At 43.8% G+C, this 20109-nt stretch overlaps 1 protein-coding gene across 1 annotated transcript in view; it reads right to left on the reverse strand.

The window, feature by feature from the left end:
* The window catches only part of LOC111869036 (carboxypeptidase B), a 36481-nt gene that overhangs the window by 2306 nt on the left and 14066 nt on the right, over positions 1–20109 (reverse strand). Inside the window, exons 2-4 of the mRNA XM_023860222.2 lie at positions 7121–7226; positions 6519–6683; positions 5206–5799 (exon numbers count right to left, since the gene is read on the reverse strand). Coding sequence (XP_023715990.2) covers positions 5206–5799; positions 6519–6683; positions 7121–7226 — 865 coding nt within the window. The remainder of the gene's footprint in view (positions 1–5205; positions 5800–6518; positions 6684–7120; positions 7227–20109) is intronic.

Below are 20109 nucleotides of genomic sequence, written 5' to 3' on the forward strand. Positions count from 1 at the left end.
AAGGTCGCGGGTTCGATTCTCGATGAGGTCGTTGGATTTTTTCATTTGATCTCATCCTTCCAGACGCACTGTAACCCTAGCGTCGACTAAGTCTCTAACAGAAATGAGTACCAGGAATCTTCCTGGGGGGTAGAGGGCGGCCGATGCGTAAGGCTGACAACCTCACCGCCAGCTATGAACCAATTGTCTAGAAAATAAGGGAGCCTCGACGTCTCACAACCCTATGGGCCTTCACGGTCTGTTAGAGATAGCTTAACCCTTTTTTACGGCAAGGCTGAGCAAGGCGTCGATCGTGGTCTCCCGGTGAACCGCAAACTAATTTTGTGTGAACCACAGTGCGTGGGAAAATACTAATATTTTTGTCGGGCCGCTCCATACCTCAAGCGGTTAGTATCTGGCTTCCCACCGCGGCGTCCCGGGTTTGATCCCGGGTCTGGTCACGTGGGATTTGTGGTGGACATTGTGGCGCTGGGGCAGGTTTTCTCCGAGTACTTCGGTTTCCCCTGCCAATCTTCATTCCACCAATTGCTCCACAATCACCCTCACCTATCATCTGGGGCTGGTACAATAGGCCAGAAGTGGCCGCAGTACAAGGGACTTAGTCCCACCCCACTAGCAATACAAAAAATATTTTTGTTACTTATAATTTAAGGATTTTCTACAATATTATGAACGATGATAAGTATTGTTATCCCAGAAAAATGGTATACCACTTAACATCCTTCCTCGCTCCGTAGCTCAAGCGGTTAGTCGCTGGCTTCCAACCGCGGCGGCCCGGGTTTGATCTCGGATCTGGTCAAGTGGGATTTATGGTTGACAACGTGGCCCTGGGGCGGGTTTTCTCCGAGTACTTCAGTTTCCCCTGCCAATCTTCATTCCACCAAATTCTCCATCATCATAATCACGCGGGGCAGGTACAATAGGTCAGTCAGTGGCCGCCGTGCCGAGTGGACCCAGCTGGACTACACCCCCCACTGAACGAAAAAAAAAAGAAAGAACAACATACTTCCTAGTTCTGTGTACCAATGTGAAACTGCCTTTTCGACTGTGGAAATCATCAGGCGAAAATATCGCTCTTTCCTCACAGGAGATCATTTGATCGCGCGTTTAAGTGCAGCAGTTAGCAATTACACATCGGAAATCTACAAAATTAATGGACTCGATACTTTGTAAGTTTTCGTAGTTTTATTAATTAGACGCATGTTTCCAGGTTTATTGGGATAGAGCCATTTTTTACCACGTTTGTATTATCAGATTTCCACGTTAGTGTCAATTGGTGTACATTCTGAAATAAAACGAACATTCGAGCTTCAAGTTCCACTTAACCTATGAAATCTTTGTTTCCTATGTTCCTGTTACGTGTTGTATAAGTACGAGTGTACCCTTTAAAGTTCGATGAGTTCGTTCTGTCGGTGAGAGTGTTGCTGGTCCTCGCCAGCAGAGTCATTCCTAGCTTTAGACCTCATCGAGATCCAAGACCAAGTTTTTTGTTCTCTCCTAGACATGTACGTGTTTAGAAATAAGGCCTATACTTCGACGAGGGGAGAGGTCGGTCTTTCTATGCATGCGCTAGGTTTATTGCACCGTGGCTTCAGCAGGAATACTTCCGCGCTCTCACGGTGTCCAGGTCATTATGGACTCATATACACAAATTCAGTCCGTGCCTCACAGGAAACACATTACATCTCCGCTACAAAGACCAATCGGTTAGTGCTGTTTAGGAAAGCAATAGCCATTTACTGTGAGAACCGTAGGAAACACAGAAATACACTCTGTGGACATAATTCAGAGTTTTAGAACGTTAAGGCGGATGTTGTATGTAACAACCATTGGGTTTTAAAAGGTTAAACAATCGGCCCGTAGAGAACTGGACAATTTCGAAGTTTCACTTGCCACGCTAAAATCTGTTCATCCCTTTCCTACAGTATGCATTTGTTAACGGCAGTATTTCGCATCGCAGTAACAAGGCGTAGTATAATTCAAACTGAAGTTGTCTTTTGTACATACGTGTAATCACCGTCTTAAATGCAGCACTAACTGTCGTCTTTTTGTATGTTTTGTTACAAGATTCGGCCTCACTTCGCCATCATCACTTGCTGAAACTGCGGCACTGGCATATGTGAACGCGTTGTTATTTTTAATTTTAAAATCTTTGAAAGTTTATAAAATTGCTGGTTCAGCAGCTGTGAACCTGGTTTTCAGGTGCGGGTGTTATATTTTTGTGGCGGTGATATGTGGATATCATCATCTTGCAGAGTTGGTCTGTTGTGTGTGTGTATATACGTTATAATAATCTAACTGACTTCGTGGCCTGTAGTCCGCAAGCGAACTATATCCACCGAGCGACCGCCGTTTGTAGGCGAAGTTAGTGCAAACTTTTGCGTATAGGTGTCACGTGGTCAGCGCAACGGATCCTCACGGACGTTAATTTCGGTTTTCTAGACCGAAGCCCTATTTCCTTGATATAGTTCCTCAATTATCCTCACGAGGCTGAGTAGACCCCCGTTCCCAACCCACTATTTCTCAGAAAATTTGGTAGCGCTGGGAGTCGAACCCGGGACCTCTGGATCTGTAGGCAGGAACTCTGACCACTAGACCACAGAGGCGATCATAATAATCTGATAAGACATAAGTTCCGTTTGAGACGATGGTTATACGTATGTACAAAAGGCAACAGTTCGCTGAAGTACAACATTCAGACTGAAGGTTGTGAAGAAGTAAAAACGTGTCAGCATATCATGTTTACACTCATATATGCCGTAGCAGTGGGTACATTATCTTTTTTTTTTATTGCTAGTGGGGTGGGACTAAGTCCCTTGAACTTCGGCCACTTCTGGCCTATTGTACCAGCCCCAGATGATAGGTGGGGTGATTGTGGAGCAATTGGTGGAATGAAGATTGGCAGAGGAAACCGAAGTACTCGGAGAAAACCGTCCCAGTGCCACTTTGTCCACCCCAAATCCCACTTGACCAGACCCGGGATCGAACCCGGGACGCCGCGATGGGACGCCAGCGACTAACCGCTTCAGCTATGGCGCGGCCCATTACCTTATCTTAGTGTCCACGAATTCTGCGTGTATATAGCGTCCTACATATTCTGAGTCGCCTGAGTGATTCCATGAAGTACCTGCTTTAAGCATGCAATCTACGTTTTCTGTCTTTCCTTCCGTTAAACAAATCAGCCTGCCATTCGTGAGAGAACGAAGGATTCAGTGACTTACGTATTAACGATATTACATACTTTAACGGTTACCTGCGATGCAGTCCCGATTGCTGCGCCGTCTAAGGTGCACAGCTTTAGGTTGATGTTTTATTTTGGAATCCTGGATCCATCATGGAAATTCGTCTGGGTTCCGCTTTGCCATGGTCTGATATGTTCAGTACAAGGAGATTTATATCTTAACGATTAACACCTCTAGAATAGAGTATTATTATTATTATTATTATTATTATTATTATTATTATTATTAGTGGAGGAACAGGAATATCGTAGTCGGTATAGCGACTGGCTACGACCGATGGGTCGGAGTTCGAGTCCCGGTAAGGTCAAAATTTTTATCTTTTCCACGTCGTCCACAGCGGCTCTGGGGCCCACTTACTCTCCTATCCAATGGGTACTTGGGGCTCTTTCTCCGGGGGTAAAGCGGCGGGGGGTGAAGCTGACCACTCACATCCAACTGGTGCAGAGGTTAAGAAAATGTGGATCAATACATCCACTTCTCCATACGCCTATATGGCATAGTGCTTAATTAGTTAAGTACAGGGACAGCTTTTTCTTAGTGGGGTGGTAATGAGTCCACTTGGTACTAGGTTCACTATTGGCCTATTGTACCAGCACCAGATGATATATGATCATGACTGTAGAGCAACAGGTGGAATGAAGATTGGCAGGGTAAACCGAAGTACTAGGAGAAAACCGGCCCCAATGCCACTTTGTCTAACATAAATTCCACATGACGAGACCCGGGCTCGAACCCTGGCCGCAGTGGTGGGAAGCCAGCTGAGCTATGGCGCTGCATCAGAATAGAGCAGGCTCTGACCCCAATCACCTACGTGGTCATGTCTCTCCCTCTGTCCAGCGTCAGAAAAATGCCGTGTAAGAAGACTTGGTCGTCTGTACGGGGGTCCTCATACGTCTCTCAGTGTGTTTTTATTACTCTCAGTGTGTGGAGCGAAATGGAAGAATTAATTAGCAGAGCCGTTAGGAAATTATGCTTGCTTGCATTAATCGTCTGATATCTCTCGATATATTTGTCCTAGACAATTCAGGTGGCATTACATTCACGAATAAGACAATGAAGACGTTACAAATTTGGCTTCAAATGGTTTTGCTTAGAACTTAGATGTTTGCAAGAAGTGTTTGTCCTAGCTCAATTTATTTCAGACATAATATTGCTTATTCACATCCGCAAGGAAACATTTTAAACGAAGAAATGTGAAAAATCAAAGGAGGGAGAAAGATTGAGTGCCAAATGAAGACTCTAGTGAAAGACCAGTTTACGACATATATTTATATATATGTGTGTGTGTGTGTGTGTGTGTGGGCCGGTCACGGTAGGCGAGCGGTCTATGGCATGTACTGTCTTCGTTCGCTCGGAAGCCGGGATCATGGGTTCGAATCCCACACAACTCATGGATATTTGATATATGTTTATTCTGTGTTTGTGTTCTGTGCTTATGTAGCGGCCTTTCGACGAACTGATCATTCGTCCAAGGAGTTATACCATCTGTAAAATGATCATGAAACTGAAAAATCAGAGGCCAGGGTCCAAAGGAACTGTAGAGCCAGTGAAAAAGAAAACATATGTGTGTGTATGTATATATTTGAATCTAAAGGGATTTAGTTAGGTGAATGTTTAGAAATGAAGAGCGAAGGAAAGTATCTTCTATGTGGGATCGACATATCACAAGGCCTCCAAATACAGGGCACAGCACAATATAATAAAACACACAGAACACTGGTCCATATACCAAGCGGGATTGAAATCCTTGACCACTCTGTCGAGATATTTAAGTAGTTACTATAGGATTCTGACGATGGTGTATAACACACTGATATGTTGGGTTTTTGGACTTTATCCAGGACGATGGATAAAGTCCAAAAACCCAACATATCAATGAGATATTTAAGGTCTAAGTACTTTGGGAATTGTGCTGAACACCTTCAAATTATTTACTTGCGATCTAGAATCCGTGAACCCTTACCTGAAGTAGGATACAGCAGCGAAGGTGAATGTCCCACCTGGTACTGAGTGCCACTGACCCTGTTCAAGGCATCCACAGCCTTCCTCCCCATACTCATGAGATCGTCATAGTCCCCAGTTTTCTTGTTGGTATACCCCCAAGGTATGAGCCACATCTGGGAGTATGCGTGCATGGTAAGGTACAGTTTTATCCTGTCCTTCCTGTCCATTATGAAGTCCGAAATGGCTCTTGTCTCCGGCTCAGAAAACGGCCTTGGTCCTGCGTAAGTTTCTTGGCAGGGATCATCCGAAGCCCCTACTTCTCCCCAGTGAAAGTTCCAGTTTCTATTCATGTCGACCCCCCGACATGTCTCTCCCCAGAAGAAACTTGATAATGTCCTGGATTGTTTTTCATCTTCGATCTCGTGATTTGAGCGTGTCTTTCTCCAGAAACGATCTGTGCTGTGAGAGTATTCGTAGCCATCAGGGTTGGACACTGGGAGGATGTACCAGTCGGCTCCTTCAACTATTTTACGATTGATTTTGAAATTTTCAACCAGCTGTTTCAATGTGTACATGACAACAGCCGGTGAAATCCATTCTCTGGCGTGCGTTCCTGAAACAGCAAGAGTTTCTTATGATAGGTGGGTAGAAATAAATCAACAAATAATTTTACAATCGTCTAGGATGTGAAGCTGTGTAGTATGATAGTTTCGGAGGCACCTGTTGCCTTAATATTTAAGGTACAAGACCGTGAAGCAGGTTGCTCTGAAACTTTGATACGTTCCTGAAAATTTTTGCCGCGCCATAGCTCAAGCGGTTAGTCCCTGGCTTCCCATTGCGGCGGCCCGGGTTCGGTCCCCGGTCTGGTCAAGTGTGATTTGTGGTGGACAAAGTGGCGCTGGGGCAGGTTTTCTCCGAGTACTTCGGTTTCCCCTGCCAATCTTCATTCCACCAATTGCTCCACGATCACCCTCACCTATCACCTGGGGCTGGTACAATAGGCCAGAAGTGGCCGCAGTACAAGGGACTTAGTCCCACCCCACTAGCAACAAAAAAACCTTAAAATTTACACGAAGCCACATCGCGGAACGCAGTAATCTTGTGAACACGGTAATGAACCTTCGAGTTACACAAAAAGTTTGGAAATTCCTGGCTGGCTGAGCGATTGTTGGATTTTCAAAATGGGCTTAACTCCATATGTTATTTATATTATTTATATATAATCTCGCATATCTATAAATCAGTCATGCTCATTCGGCTATCTAGTCTGTGGATTAAGCAGGTAGGCGGGTTTGCTACTTATATTACAGAATTGTGATGTGTTGAACTCACCCCCATCTATCCAAACCGCCGGTTTGATCTCGCCTTTCTTAGTTCGCTGTCCAGTTGATACCTTGACGACTTTTAGTGGCTGCCCCAGGCTGGACTTGCCTATGGTTATCATCTCCACCAGTTCCGGATATTTGATACTGAGATATTCCAAGTAGTGTAGCATGTCTGTAATTATCACAGTACGATGAACTTCACACTGTCTGTTATTAGCAGGGCTCAAACCCCCACTCATCTGCTCGTCTGTGACGAGTAGAATCAAGGACGACAAATGGAAGAATCTTTAATGTATTCCTAACCTTTTCCCCTCCCACTTTACTACTTTTCCGCAGCTGTCGAACCATATATTTGAATAGTAAATGGTACCTTATGTACATATTATAAGGGACAGTATTTTGCATGTCTTGAATAGTATGCGAAGGTAATTACTTTGGTGTGGAACAATTGTTGCTGTGTGACTAAAGAAGAACAAATGTTCGGCGAATAAAAGTCACACATGACCAGTGATGTGGAGTAAGCATTTGTTAACCCTGTATTACTGGGGGTGAATAAATTGAGAGGGGTCAAGGAAAATTCTCTAACAGATATGATGGAATTACACTTACCTGAGTATCTGTGGTACCTTTTGAAGGTCATCTCGTGTCCCTTGCTATTCCGCAATTCGATTCGTTTTTCTCGTGACATCTTCGGGTTTTGCAAAGCAATTGCCTTCTGAAACAGACATATAATTCCCTATTATGAAAAAACCCTTGTAATATAAGTTAATCTTGATTTGAAAATCTCCTTCAGTTTGTCTTGTATCTCTCGACATATTCGTACTCTTTTTCCATTCATGTTAATGTAAGTGTGCATGACCTGTGGATATTTTGAAGTGTCAGTATCACAGTTGGATGTGTCTTCATTACTAGAGGAAAGTCTGGTTATTGTTGTGTTCGTAATGGTGTAAGACTTAAAGGACTAAGATTATTTAAATGGTATGTGATAAGTGAAGAGATTTATTAGACAGTATACAGAGTGTCCCAGGAGGAATGGACCAAACTTCGGGAGGGTGTTCCTTATGTTAAAGTATGCCGATATAACCCAAAACACCTATGTCCAAAGTTGAACGGTTACGGAGATAATGGCCCAAGAAAAGTGTGGTCTTCTGGCAGGTCCACGCACTGTACCTCTCAGCTGAGAGGCCTTATCTGTGTTTGTCCTTGAGTGCCGTGATTCAGCCTAGACGTACGTATGTAGTTGGCTTTATCAGAACGCGCAGTCAGCCACGTTACGTCAGCGCTTGCCATTCATGTGTCATGCATAGTGCTTGGAAGCCTAAGGACAATTATGACATGGCGAGAGAGTATTTTGTACTTGAATTTTATGGCTTGATGTCACTCACAAGTTAGTTTGATGTTACGTACATTATTAACATTACAGAATCCACATATTCCTGCCAGTTTTAATATGTATTTTGTAATCAACAAGTGTGCAACGCCGGTCAAAGTTTGACACTTCTCTGGCCATTATCTCCGTAACCGTTCAACTTTGGACATAGGTGTTTTGGGTTATATCGGCATACTTTAACATAAGGAACACCCTCCCGAAGTTTGGTCCATTCCTCCTGGGACATTCTGTATATTATGACGTATTCGCGCTGTGCGGGAACCCCCCCTCCCCCGCCGGCGGACGTGGCAGCGCTGGTCAACTCTCCACCCACCTCCCGCCCGCGGTGACGTAACAGACCAATAACAATTAACCAGCCAGTTACAGTCTAGCACTCTTCGGAGTTAATGGAAACAAGAGAAGTAATTGTGATACTGCCGAGGGCAGTAATTGTGAAATTGTAAGAGCGAATGTGCAATAAATTCGCTAAATCAAATACAACGTGAAGTTACTTGTCGCGCGTTATACACCCAACACGTGGCAATAAGTTCCAGATATTTTCCTTTTTGTATACTTCTTGATATTCATTCATTGCACAGCGGCCTCCGTAGTCTAGGGGTAACGTTCCCACCTCGTGACTCGCAGTACGCGGGTTCAAACCCGGCGGAGATCGTGGAATTTTTAAGGGCGGAAAAATTCAGGGAACAAGTCCTCCGGGAAGGACTTTAAGCCGTGGGTCCCGTGTCGTAGCTTTACGGCGCGTAAAAGAACCTCATGTCTCCAAAGGAGGCCACTGAGCAAAATTCAGGATATTTCCCCCCCAACAGTAGTCTCTAACGCCTCTGATAGATGGGGGAAGCATTATAGATACCGCCAAGACAGTAGAGGCCGAATTCGCTGGCTCGGTCGGGACTGATGGTAGGCACCAGAATCGGTAGGGCATAGAGACTGGTAGAATATCATAGAGGGAAGCACAATGGATCAATACTGGTCTAAGTGCATGGGGAAACCCACCCTCTCCAATAACTAATTAACTTCATTCATTGCAGACAGAAATATATTTCCAATATAGTAAATTTATCATTGCAAATCTAAGAACATTACAAAACAATGCATTACAGTAAAAAACTAGATATAAATGATGAAATAAAATGGCATTAATGTACAAATTCAGACTCATTTAGATGCTACTGCAGACTTAAATTAAGAAAGAAATATTCACGGCCTTTTTAAAATTATACATCATTACGGAATGAAATAAGTGAAACCGGATAATACTGTTGGTTCTGTGTCCATGACACAAATCACGAGCGCTTTCCCTCTCAGGCATTGCCTACCAGTACCAATACCGACACATAGCTAGTTCACAGGCCTCCCTTCAGATGTGCGCATTTATCATGCATTCTGATGTGTGTGCCCTTATTCTCCTGAAGATGACGCATGTGAAGTTTTATTTACGAAGATGGTCTCCATATATTACTAAGATTTAATCAAAATCGTTTAAGGCTTTTTAGAGGAAATTATTATTTTGTTTTCTTATGGGAGGCGGCGAATTTCAAGGGCCACTGTTTTTGACGCTAGAATGTTCATACTCACCGGGTGCCGACCTATGATGGAAAAGCTCTTAAATAAGCAATAAAAATGAAATCTGTGCAACGTTTAGGCGCTAGCGAGGCGTACGTGCATCCACCCACCATTGATACATATAGTACTGTGACACTGTAGTCATACCGTTGTAGCCGCCGTAGGCTACATAGCCCGGCTGGAAGAGTGAGGTCATTTGAAAAAGAAAACATTGACCTCATCGGGAATTAAACCCGCGACCTTACGGCTTGTAGCATATTGTCTCAACCAACTAAGCCACCTGTTGATTTGTTGCTGTTTTCCACAGATGCTAGAAGACTCGTCACATTTTCGAGAATTAACTGTCTCTACATTGCGACTTTGACCTACATTTTGGTAAAGATATTTATTTCTAGACCAGCTTCACTATTAATATCTCATGTGTACCTTTCACGATCTTCGTGTTTTCTTTTGCACTGTGAATAAATGTCAACTGTACTTAATTAACTCTACCCTTATTTATAGACCAACCACATTAATAGCGTCTAATACTATTCATGTTTTTCATGAAGTTAATGCTTTCGCTCAATATTATTTTTTATTGCTATTGGGGTGGGACTGGGGCACGCGGTAGCGTAGTGGTTGAGGTGCTACGCTACAAGTGGGAAGGTCGCGGGTTCATATCCCGATGAGTTCATTGGATTTTTTTCAGTTGACCTAATCCTTCCAGCCACACTAGGCCTGGGGTTCACTCAGCCTCTAACAGAAATGAGTACCAGGAATTAATTAAATAATTTTCCTGGGGAGTAAAGCGCGGCCGGCACGTAAGGCTGACAACCTTACCGCCATCTTTGAGCCGACTGTCTAGATAATGTGGGACCCTCAACGTCTCACAACCCTATGGTCCTTCACGGCCTGGTACAGGGATAGCTTTGTTTTTACTTTTTTTACTTTTTATTGGGGTGGGACTAAGGCCCTTGTACTGCGGCCACTTCTGGCCTATTGTACCAGCCCCAGATGATAGGTGAGGGTGATTGTGGAGCAGTTGGTGGAATGAAGATTGGCAGGGGAAACCGAATTACTCGGAGAAAACCTGCCCCAGCGCCACTTTGTCCACCACAAATCCCACTTGACCAGACCCGGGATTGAACCCGGGCCGCCGCGGTGAGAAGCCAGCGACTAACCGCTTGAGCTATGGCGCGGCCTCTTTCGCTCAATAAATATGGATTATCATCACGGACAGGAACATGGAAAGTAAGTCTGAGTAGGAGCAGGCTAAGGGACTTAGTTCTCGCAAGAATGAGAGAAGAGTTAGAGTATTAAAATTAAGTTATAGTCATTCCAATATAACAGTTCTTACCAGACGCTGACTTGAGTCATCAATGTCACAGTTCTCTACAGCTCTGACCCTCTACGCTGTTAAACATGCGTTTCTGTGAGAAGATTGGTGATGGATTACAATGTCCCGTAGCGAGAAAGTAGTCAGAGACAACGCACCATGTTTTATCTACTTAAATCAGTACGCCGTAATGTAATTAGTTGAGATACTATGCTACTAGCCGGAAGGTCGCGGTTTCGATTGCCGTTGAGGTAATTGGATTTTTCAATTGGCCTAATCCTTCCAGCCGCACTATGAACCTGGGATCTACTCTAAAAGAAATGGGTATCAGGAATCATGGAGGTAAAAGGTGGCCGGCGCTTGAGTCTCACAACCTGACCGCCATCTGTGAGCCGATTGTCTAGAAAATATGGGAGCCTCAACGTCCCGTTACCCTATGGGCCTCCATGGCCTATTACAGGGATAGCTTTACCTTTACTATCAAGTGTTCAGTTTTATAACTACAGGAATCCATCGACAAACGTAGAGGTCACATAACTGAAGATCAGTGACGCTCGAAAAACTGCGGTTGGCAAGGCCAGGAGCTTGTTAGAAATTGGGGGTTAAGCGAACCGTGAGCGCCGTTGACACTCATAAAAGTCTAAAAAGTTGAGTATACCTTTACTAAACAAAAAAATGCATCGATAACATTTTTAAAATAAATGAGGCAGAATATGAGAAGTGTTACATAAAGACGTATCGCAATATGGGAGCTAGGAAATAGGTCTTGCGTGCTGGTACAAACCCGCCTCCAGCAATGTAGTTTCCTACAGCCCTGTTTCCGGCAGGTTCGGAAGCCATCGGTTTTATCAATGTGGATACAGATTTAAAATTGCGAATTTGGAAATTTGGATATAAATGGGAGATCGTAGAACGTACGACGTAGATACTTGAATTTGCTGTTGGCGAAACTGTGGTTGCAGAGGGAGTTCTATACTATGTGACTGCTGAATTCCACAGAGAACGCCGCTTGAAACATCTCTTCTATTGTTGCGTGATGCACAGCGTACGTGACGCGATCATCTGCTGCGTATGTACAGGTGATTACCTAGCAACGTTTTCTCTGCCTCCATAGGCTTTGTCTCTCTCTGTGTATCCCTCTCCAGTTTCTTAGGCTTAGGGAGCTTATGATTTAACCTTGCTCTGTGTATTTTCTCGCTCAAATTTTTATCGTTTTTATATGCGGTCCGTGTGGCACTAAATGAAAATAGCGATTAGTTATTCCAAGAACTTCTTGTTCTTATATAGGAACTTAATTCCCTTTTGTATTCTGAGTATCTGGGCTGTATCATGGGTTAGTTTTGCTGTAGCTGTGATAGGCTTACTTTAATATTTGCGTATTTAGTTACTTTTTGAGTTATTTAGTATTGAAATAAATATTGGCGTCAGATACTCATAATTTAAGCTTTGTATTATGGTATTTACTTACACAGGTAATTGAAGAGCTATATTTAGTACTTTAAACTAACCACAACCGTTTCCCAGTGCATTATTCGCTATTCTGAAGACACTAGACGCTATGCAGCCAGAGTTACTGAAAACGTGGTTAATTACACAACGAAATAACGACATATATGGGTACTCGACTGCGACAGACGGCAGCTAGTGATGCAAGTTTATTGCCCTAGAAACTGGAGTAGATCGATACGACCGGTTTTATAATTAGAGCCTCATTACCATCATCACCTTATTTTAAAATATTTGTGACGTCATGTTAGTAATAACAATAATTATTATAGGAATGCGTATAGGATACTTGTGGGAAAGCTAGAAGGAAAGAGACCACTGGGAAGACCAAGGCGTAGATGGGTGGACAATATTGAAATGGATCTTAGAGAGATAGGATGGGATTGGCTCAGGATAGGGACCATTGGAGGGCTCTTGTGAACACGGTAATGAACCTTCGGGTTCCATTAAATGCTGGGAAACTGAGTAGCTGCAGAATTGGCAGCTCCTCCAGAAGGGCTCAGCTCCATGAGTAAGTAAGTAAGAAAATTCTTGAAATAAATATACAAAGCTGTAAATGAAATACTGTGCTTTTGAAATTACAATTTAAACCTAAAATTATATTAACTGTACACCTCCTGTATTATTAGATCTACATTTTAATAAAATAATATACTTCTCATATAAAGAATCTTATTTCGCTTAGTGGGGGGTGGAGTCCAGCTGGGTCCACTCGGCACGGTGGCCACTGATTGGCCTATTGTACCTTCCCCAGCTGATTATGATGATGGAGAATTTGGTGGAACGAAGATTGGCAGGGAAAACCGAAGTACTCGGAGAAAACCCGCCCCAGCGCCACTTTGTCCACCTCAAATCCCACTTGACCAGACCCGTGATCGAACCCAAGCCGCCGCGGTGGGAAGCCAGCGATTAACCGCTTGAGCTACGGCGCGGCCAGATATAAAAAGTCCCTTACCAAACTGCTGATACAGTGTCGTAAAGGGACAGTACAGAAGGGTTGTTAATGAGCCCTTCAGTTAAGAAAAAATACAGCATATTTACAGAAAAAAATAATAAGAATGGTACATGTGTCGATGATCCATGTCCTGCGTCTCTAAGATACGTTTTAATTTTATTCCTCCATATATAGTTGTGATAATGTGGTAGTTTTTCCATTTGCTTTCCACATCGCAGTACAACAGCCGTTCAAACCACTCTGGTCACGCCTGTTGCTGTACGAACTTGAACCATCTCGAGCATCATTTGCTCTGTGCTTCAAGTCGCTGCTGATGACGCTGCTTCCGGCATCAGTTTTTGGTTTTTGGTGTCCCTCCTCGTCTGATGCCTACCCTTTGACCTGTCCAGCAAAGGAGGCCCTGCCAGTAGCTACGCTACCGCTGGTATAGCTCTCAGGGTCCTTGGCATACTCAAACCCCCTCACCACGATAAGGTGGAGGTACCAACGAGGGGGTGGAAAGAGACTATCCAGGAAAAGTGATAATGTGGTAGTTTTTCCATTTGCTTTCCACATCGCAGTACAACAGCCGTTCAAACCACTCTGGTCACGCCTGTTGCTATACGAACTTGAACCATCTCGAGCATCATTTGCTCTGTGCTTCAAGTCGCTGCTGATGACGCTGCTTCCGGCATCAGTTTTTGGTTTTTGGTGTCCCTCTTCGTCTGATGCCTACCCTTTGACCTGTCCAGCAAAGGAGGCCCTGCCAGTAGCTACGCTACCGCTGGTATAGCTCTCAGGGGCCTTGGCATACTCAAACCCCCTCACCACGATAAGGTGGAGGTACCAACGAGGGGGTGGAAAGAGACTATCCAGGAAAAGTGATAATGTGGTAGTTTTTCCATTTTATTTCCACATCGCAGTACAACAGCCGTTCAAACCACTCTGGTCACGCCTGTTGCTGTACGAACTTGAACCATCTCGAGCATCAGTATTACTGATTACAGATGATACTGATACTGATGAATGAATGTAGTTGTAAAACACTAAAAAAAATTTCGTTTATTAACACAGTTCCGAATGCTGCAACAGCCGCCACACAATAAAAGAAGTTCATGAGTCCCCTGGAACCGTGAACCAACGGTCACTGTGCTGGTGAGGGCCAGCAACAATTAGGAATCAGTCAGTGAGTCAGTCAGTCAATCAGTCAGTCAGTCGGTCAGACCTTTCATTTGATATTTTCCATCAACATATTTCAAGGTTCTGTAATGAATAGTGTTCCTCCCACCTCATAATTTCGCATGGGTGTCATGTTGGTATTATTGAAGGCAGGGATGTATTACAGTACAGGGGCAACCTCATTAGCGGGGTAAGCTTTGTATCGAATGTTCGTTTAGTTAAGGAAGGGACACAACAGGATAAGGCTGGGGCCACACAAGCGCACAAAATGCGTCCGTTGTAACGAACGTCGTGACGTCCGTTGTAGAAATAAACAAGAGAGGCGAATGCTACGCTTTCTTCTGGCTCCATTGCAGACAAAAAACTACGCACCGCATTCTGCAACTGTGTGGTGTCCTCAGCAACGTTCGTCATAAAGTACATTCGTTGCAACGGACGTAGTTCGTGCGCTCGTGTGGCCCCAGCCTTGATAGTGAACCACTTTCTTCCGCGGCTGCTGTAAGTAGCAGGAAGTCGAACACGTGACAGCTCTGTTTCGAGTTCCTAATGGCCGACCGGATCGAGGCGTGGACACTTGTCATTTTGTTGCATAACTGCCTTTTCACATATTACTCGTCTTCTCTGGGTCATCTTGTCGGACCACAAAAACAGGTAAACCGCGGGACCTACTTCGAGCAGGTGTAACTGAGTGCACCAGATCCATTCCTAAAAAGCTGATAGTGTTTCACACGGTAAGAAATTTTCCGCCTTTTGTGGGACTCGAAGGTTCAGTGCCGTGTTCACAAAGTTTGCACTGCATCAGATGTGGAGAGTTATTTTTTAAATAAGAACAAAGAATTCAGAGGCCGCGCCATAGCTCAAGCGGTTAGTTAGTTATTGGAGAGAGTGGGTTTCCCCATGCACTTAGACCTGTATTGGTCCATTGTGCTTCCCTCTATGATTTCTACCAGTCTCTATATCCTACCGGTACTGGTGCTTACCATCAGTCCCGCCCAGCCAGCGAGACCGGCTCTACTAGCTGAGAGGTATCTATAATGCTTCCCCCATCTACCGGAGGTATTAGAGACTGCTGTTGGGCGGGAAACGTCCGTAATTTGGCTCAGTGACCTCCTTTGGAGATATCAGGTTCTTTTACTTGCCGTAAAGCTACGACACGGGACCCACGGCTTGAAGTCCCTCCCGGAGGACTTGTTCCCTGAATTTTTCCGCCCTTAAAATTTCGACGACCTCCGCCGGGTATTTGAACCCGCGTACTACGAGTCATGAGGTGGGAACGTTTCCTCTAGACTACGGAGGCCGCTTTAGCTCAAGCGGTTAGTCGCTGGCTTCCCACCGCGGCGGCCCTGGTTCGATCCCGGGTCTCGTCAAGTGGGATTTGTGGTGGACAAAGTTGCGCTGGGACGGGTTTTCTCCGAGTATTTCGGTTTCCCCTGCCAATCTTCATTCCACCAAATTTTCCATCATCATAATCACCCGGGTCAGGCTACAATAGGCCAATCAGTGGCCGCCATGCTGAGTGGACTCAGTTGTACTCCACCCCCCACTAAGCGAATTAAAAAAACTTCGTAAGTGTGTTTGTATAAGAAAAATACCAAGACGAATGAGTTATGCAAAATATCAAATATTTCTCTTTTGAGATATGTTTACTCCATAGAAGTAGATCTTGAAAACCATTTTGTTCTATCATTTTTCATTATGTGTGAACGGATGAGATGTTAATAAGGATAAAGGTTTTAATTGAAACTGAGAAAGAAGGAACATGTTTAAATCACACCGACAAGAGAAGTGAAGAGATGCATACATTTATATTAATATCTACTTGACGAAAGTTACAGAAAAATTTGCTACGACACAAATGGGTAGATATTTAGTCTTCTGTGAATTGCGTTCGTACGGTATGCTCTTTCAACAAAATGAGTTTCGAATACTGAAATACTTTCATCGATGGACTTTATGGTGAATCTTGACGTAACTAAAAATGCACTTATATCGTGCCGTTCTACAACCACAAGAAAAGTAGGGCAGAGCTTCTTGGCCTGACCCTCTAAGGATTTAAATGTATAGGCCTACACGTTTGGATAGAATAAACAGTGACGATATAAGAGGACACCTATGTGTACTTGCTGCAAGGAACAAAATTAATATAATGTTATTTTCTGGGTTCTGACGTGTAATCTGGTGTAAGATTACCAACGTTTTGGAGGAACATTAACGTTGTTGCTTGCTTTTCGACCCTGAAGATGGAAGCAAAACGTTCCTCCGTAANGTTAAGGTTGTTGCTTGCTTGAAGAGCTTGCTTTTCGACCCTGAAGATGGAAGCAAAACGTTCCTCCGTAACATCGCGGAACTTCTACCAGACTGTACCGTGTCACATCCCAGAAGTTGATACTGTTCATACTGAGCTCCGTGGGAACCTGAGAGTGTACTCAGGCACACGCTGATAGTGCATTAAACTCAATACCATGAGGGAGATGAAAGATGTGCGCAGGTATCGGAAAGTTTGGACTGGCTTTCGAAATACAAAGGAGGAACAAGGAAATGACCAAGAAAGAGTCGAAGAAAAGGAGAAAGAGTATATTTGAAGCATCATGAAATATTTTAAAGGACAACTGGTATGAATCGGTTAACGCCTAGACATGCTTTATCATTAATTAAAATTATAAATGAATGAATTCCTAACTTCAAAAGAAATGAAGCGAAGTGTGTGTTTTTCACATGCTTTCCTTACTGTTAAAAATAAATATAGGCTTATGCGACCATCTTCTGTCTTTGTGTTTGTGTATCCCCTCTATCAATGAACCAATTTTTATGAAACTAGGCATGTGTATCATGGCACCTGAGACCACCTCAACGGCGTATTTCATAAATCCCTCTCATCAGTCTATGTCTGTATGCATATCTCCATAGCGTTGCTACGCAGTGGCTTTTTAAAAACGTTACTGCGGCAACCAGTACACACAACAACATAAGATTGTGACTGAGATTATCTCTTTCTAAGGGGCCCAACTGAGTAGATGTCTTCCTTTCTCACCTGAAGACGGAAACAGATCCAGTTTCCGAAACGTCGTGTCCTCTATTACCTAGAATTCCGGACAATGGAGAAAGTCCAAAAACTCAGTAATTCTGTGCAACACAAGAACTGTTGGACGCGTCGCTATTGAAGGAAAAAGGCGATTATTCTTGCCCATACCATTTTGTTCACAAAGTGATTTCCACGACATCTTCTCGCGCATGGAGCGGGAGTGCACAGCGCATGACCGATCCTTCGCTAAGCAAGCTTACATATATATAGGACCTTCAGGAGACGTGTTCGATACATGCACTGACAGTAAGCATGGCGAGCCGGCCCACAGATCAGTGTTCATGTGGTGCTTTCACGCACAAGCTCTTTTGCGGACCTAGAGACTTCTACGCTGGAACCTGATGAGCCGGGACATGGAAGAATATCTGTTCTTGTCGGTGCAACTGTACTTATATACTGAGGAGCTTCATAACTCGTACCCTTCGCCAAGTATGATTAGAATTATCAAGTCAAGGAGGGTGAAATTGGCAGAGAATGTAGCGCGCATGGGGGAAAAGAGGGATGCATATAGGCGTTCGGTGGGAAAGTCAGTAGGAAGGAGATATAGGTGGGAAGGTGACAGTGAAATGGATCCTAGATAGGATGGAGTGGTATGTACTTGATTAATCTGGCTCAGGATACGTCAACACGGTACTGAACCATCGCGTTCCATAAAATGTTAGGATGTTTTTGAGTGGCTTCTCAAGAAGGGCTCAGCTCCATGGAGTTGGTTAGCAATGCATAGGTTCAATATTCTTAAGCCCAATACTGGAAATCTTGATTTATAGTGTATCTACTGAGGAGAAAATGGACGACATTAACAACAAACATCTGTAGCATTAGGTAGGATTTGAGTTCTCACAGCTGTGGTTATCTTCTGGGATATAACGCTGTATAGTCCGTTGAAAGGCAATCGACGTTTCGGAGGAACATTATCTCCATATTCAGGGTAGAATAAGCCGAGCGAGATACCAAAGTTAAAGCAGATAGCGTGATCGGCTTTCTCGGTGGTATCTTGGTTTATGCGACCCTGAAGATAGAAGCGATATGTTCCTGCGAATCATCGGTTGACTTTCAACGAACTACACAGCGTTATATCCCAGAAGATAGTAGCCTTCATCTGCAGAATTATCCAAAATTTCCAAAAAGAGAAAATCAGTCGCTCTATTTTATCCTGATTCATAAATTATTGAGTTATCTAAAACCTTTGTGTAAGATTCGTGTTTGAAATTTATAAGGGCACGAATGTCACCAGAGGTGGGCTAGCGTTGTTGCGCCCCACTGTCCGTTCTTTCCATATTTTCGGGTTTGCGAACTGCAAGTGTACTACCGACAAAACGTGGACACGCAAGTCAGTCGCCCTCCTTAAATTTGCACCCAGATTTGGGATCTTTCATACCTTACCACATCAAAATTATTCCTGTCTGTACACTGTCACGAAAATATGGCTTTTAGAATGTGGTCTATCTCTATGTGTACATGTATGTACGTGTATGTACCTTAATTAGCGCCAGAAGAATTGGGCGTATTTTAGGCATGTCCCATATGTAAGAGCTTATCGTAGCCGGGTTAGTTCAGGCCGGATTCCCACCGCGGCGCCCCGGGTTCGATCCCATCTCAGGTCATGTGGGATGTGTGGCGCATAAAATGACACTGGGGCAGGTTTTCCTTTGCCAATTCTCATTCCACCGACTGCTCCACGCTCCTCATCATCTACCACCCGGGGCAGGGACACTAGACCAATTAGTGACCGACATACCAAGAGGACTCAGTCTCACCCAACACCATAAAAAAGAAAAAAAGAATTTAACTCGCATGGGCCTGGCACGGTGAATATGGAATATTCTAACTCCAAAAATAGGGGCCTTCAAATTTGGCCTCTGGAAAATACGAGTAAAACGGTGGTTTTCTTGCAAAGGTCTGTAACAATTTTAAATAAATCTCAGTAAATTATGAAGACCATCACCGCAAGTAAAACGGTATAGACGGTGTCTTCAGGAGCGCAACGTTACAGGTTATGGGAACCCAAACATTTACATGTCCTAGCAAAGGTCTACCGAATGAAAGTAGACTTCGATGAGTTCTCTGTTTTGTGACACAACATGACGTAGTCCTTTGAGAGTTCATCACAGAAGTCAGAGCTCTTCATAGTCGCTAATGTGAGAATCTCCAAAAAAGTTTCGAACGTGAAATAGTCAGGGTCACTCATATAATACGAACAATTATATGCACTGTCTTTAGGATGATATTTGTGTTATGTTTTACGACACTTTCAGTATCTAAGAATATGTATCATCAAATGATAAGATGATTGGTGAATAAGGAACTGGAAAGTATCTGCAAGGAAGCGGTCATGATATAATACAGTACTTATCCTGGAATTTGCGTATAGGGACTGAGGAAAACTACAAAAATCTTCAGTCAGTATATCCGGCGAGATTTCATCCTAGCACCTTCCAGATACAAGTACAGAATATTACTATTATACGAGGCCTCCAGGTCTCAGGTGTTGCTGAAAGTTACAAATCTTAAAGAATTAAGTAAAAAAGGCAAAGATATTCCTGTAACAGGCCGTGGAGGCCCATAGGGTTGTGAGACGTCGAGGGTCCCACATTTTCTAGACAGTCGGCTTACATATGGCGGTAAA

The sequence above is a fragment of the Cryptotermes secundus genome, unplaced genomic scaffold (genome assembly GCF_002891405.2).
Source record: "Cryptotermes secundus unplaced genomic scaffold, Csec_1.0 scaffold70, whole genome shotgun sequence".
NCBI lineage: Eukaryota > Metazoa > Arthropoda > Insecta > Blattodea > Kalotermitidae > Cryptotermes > Cryptotermes secundus.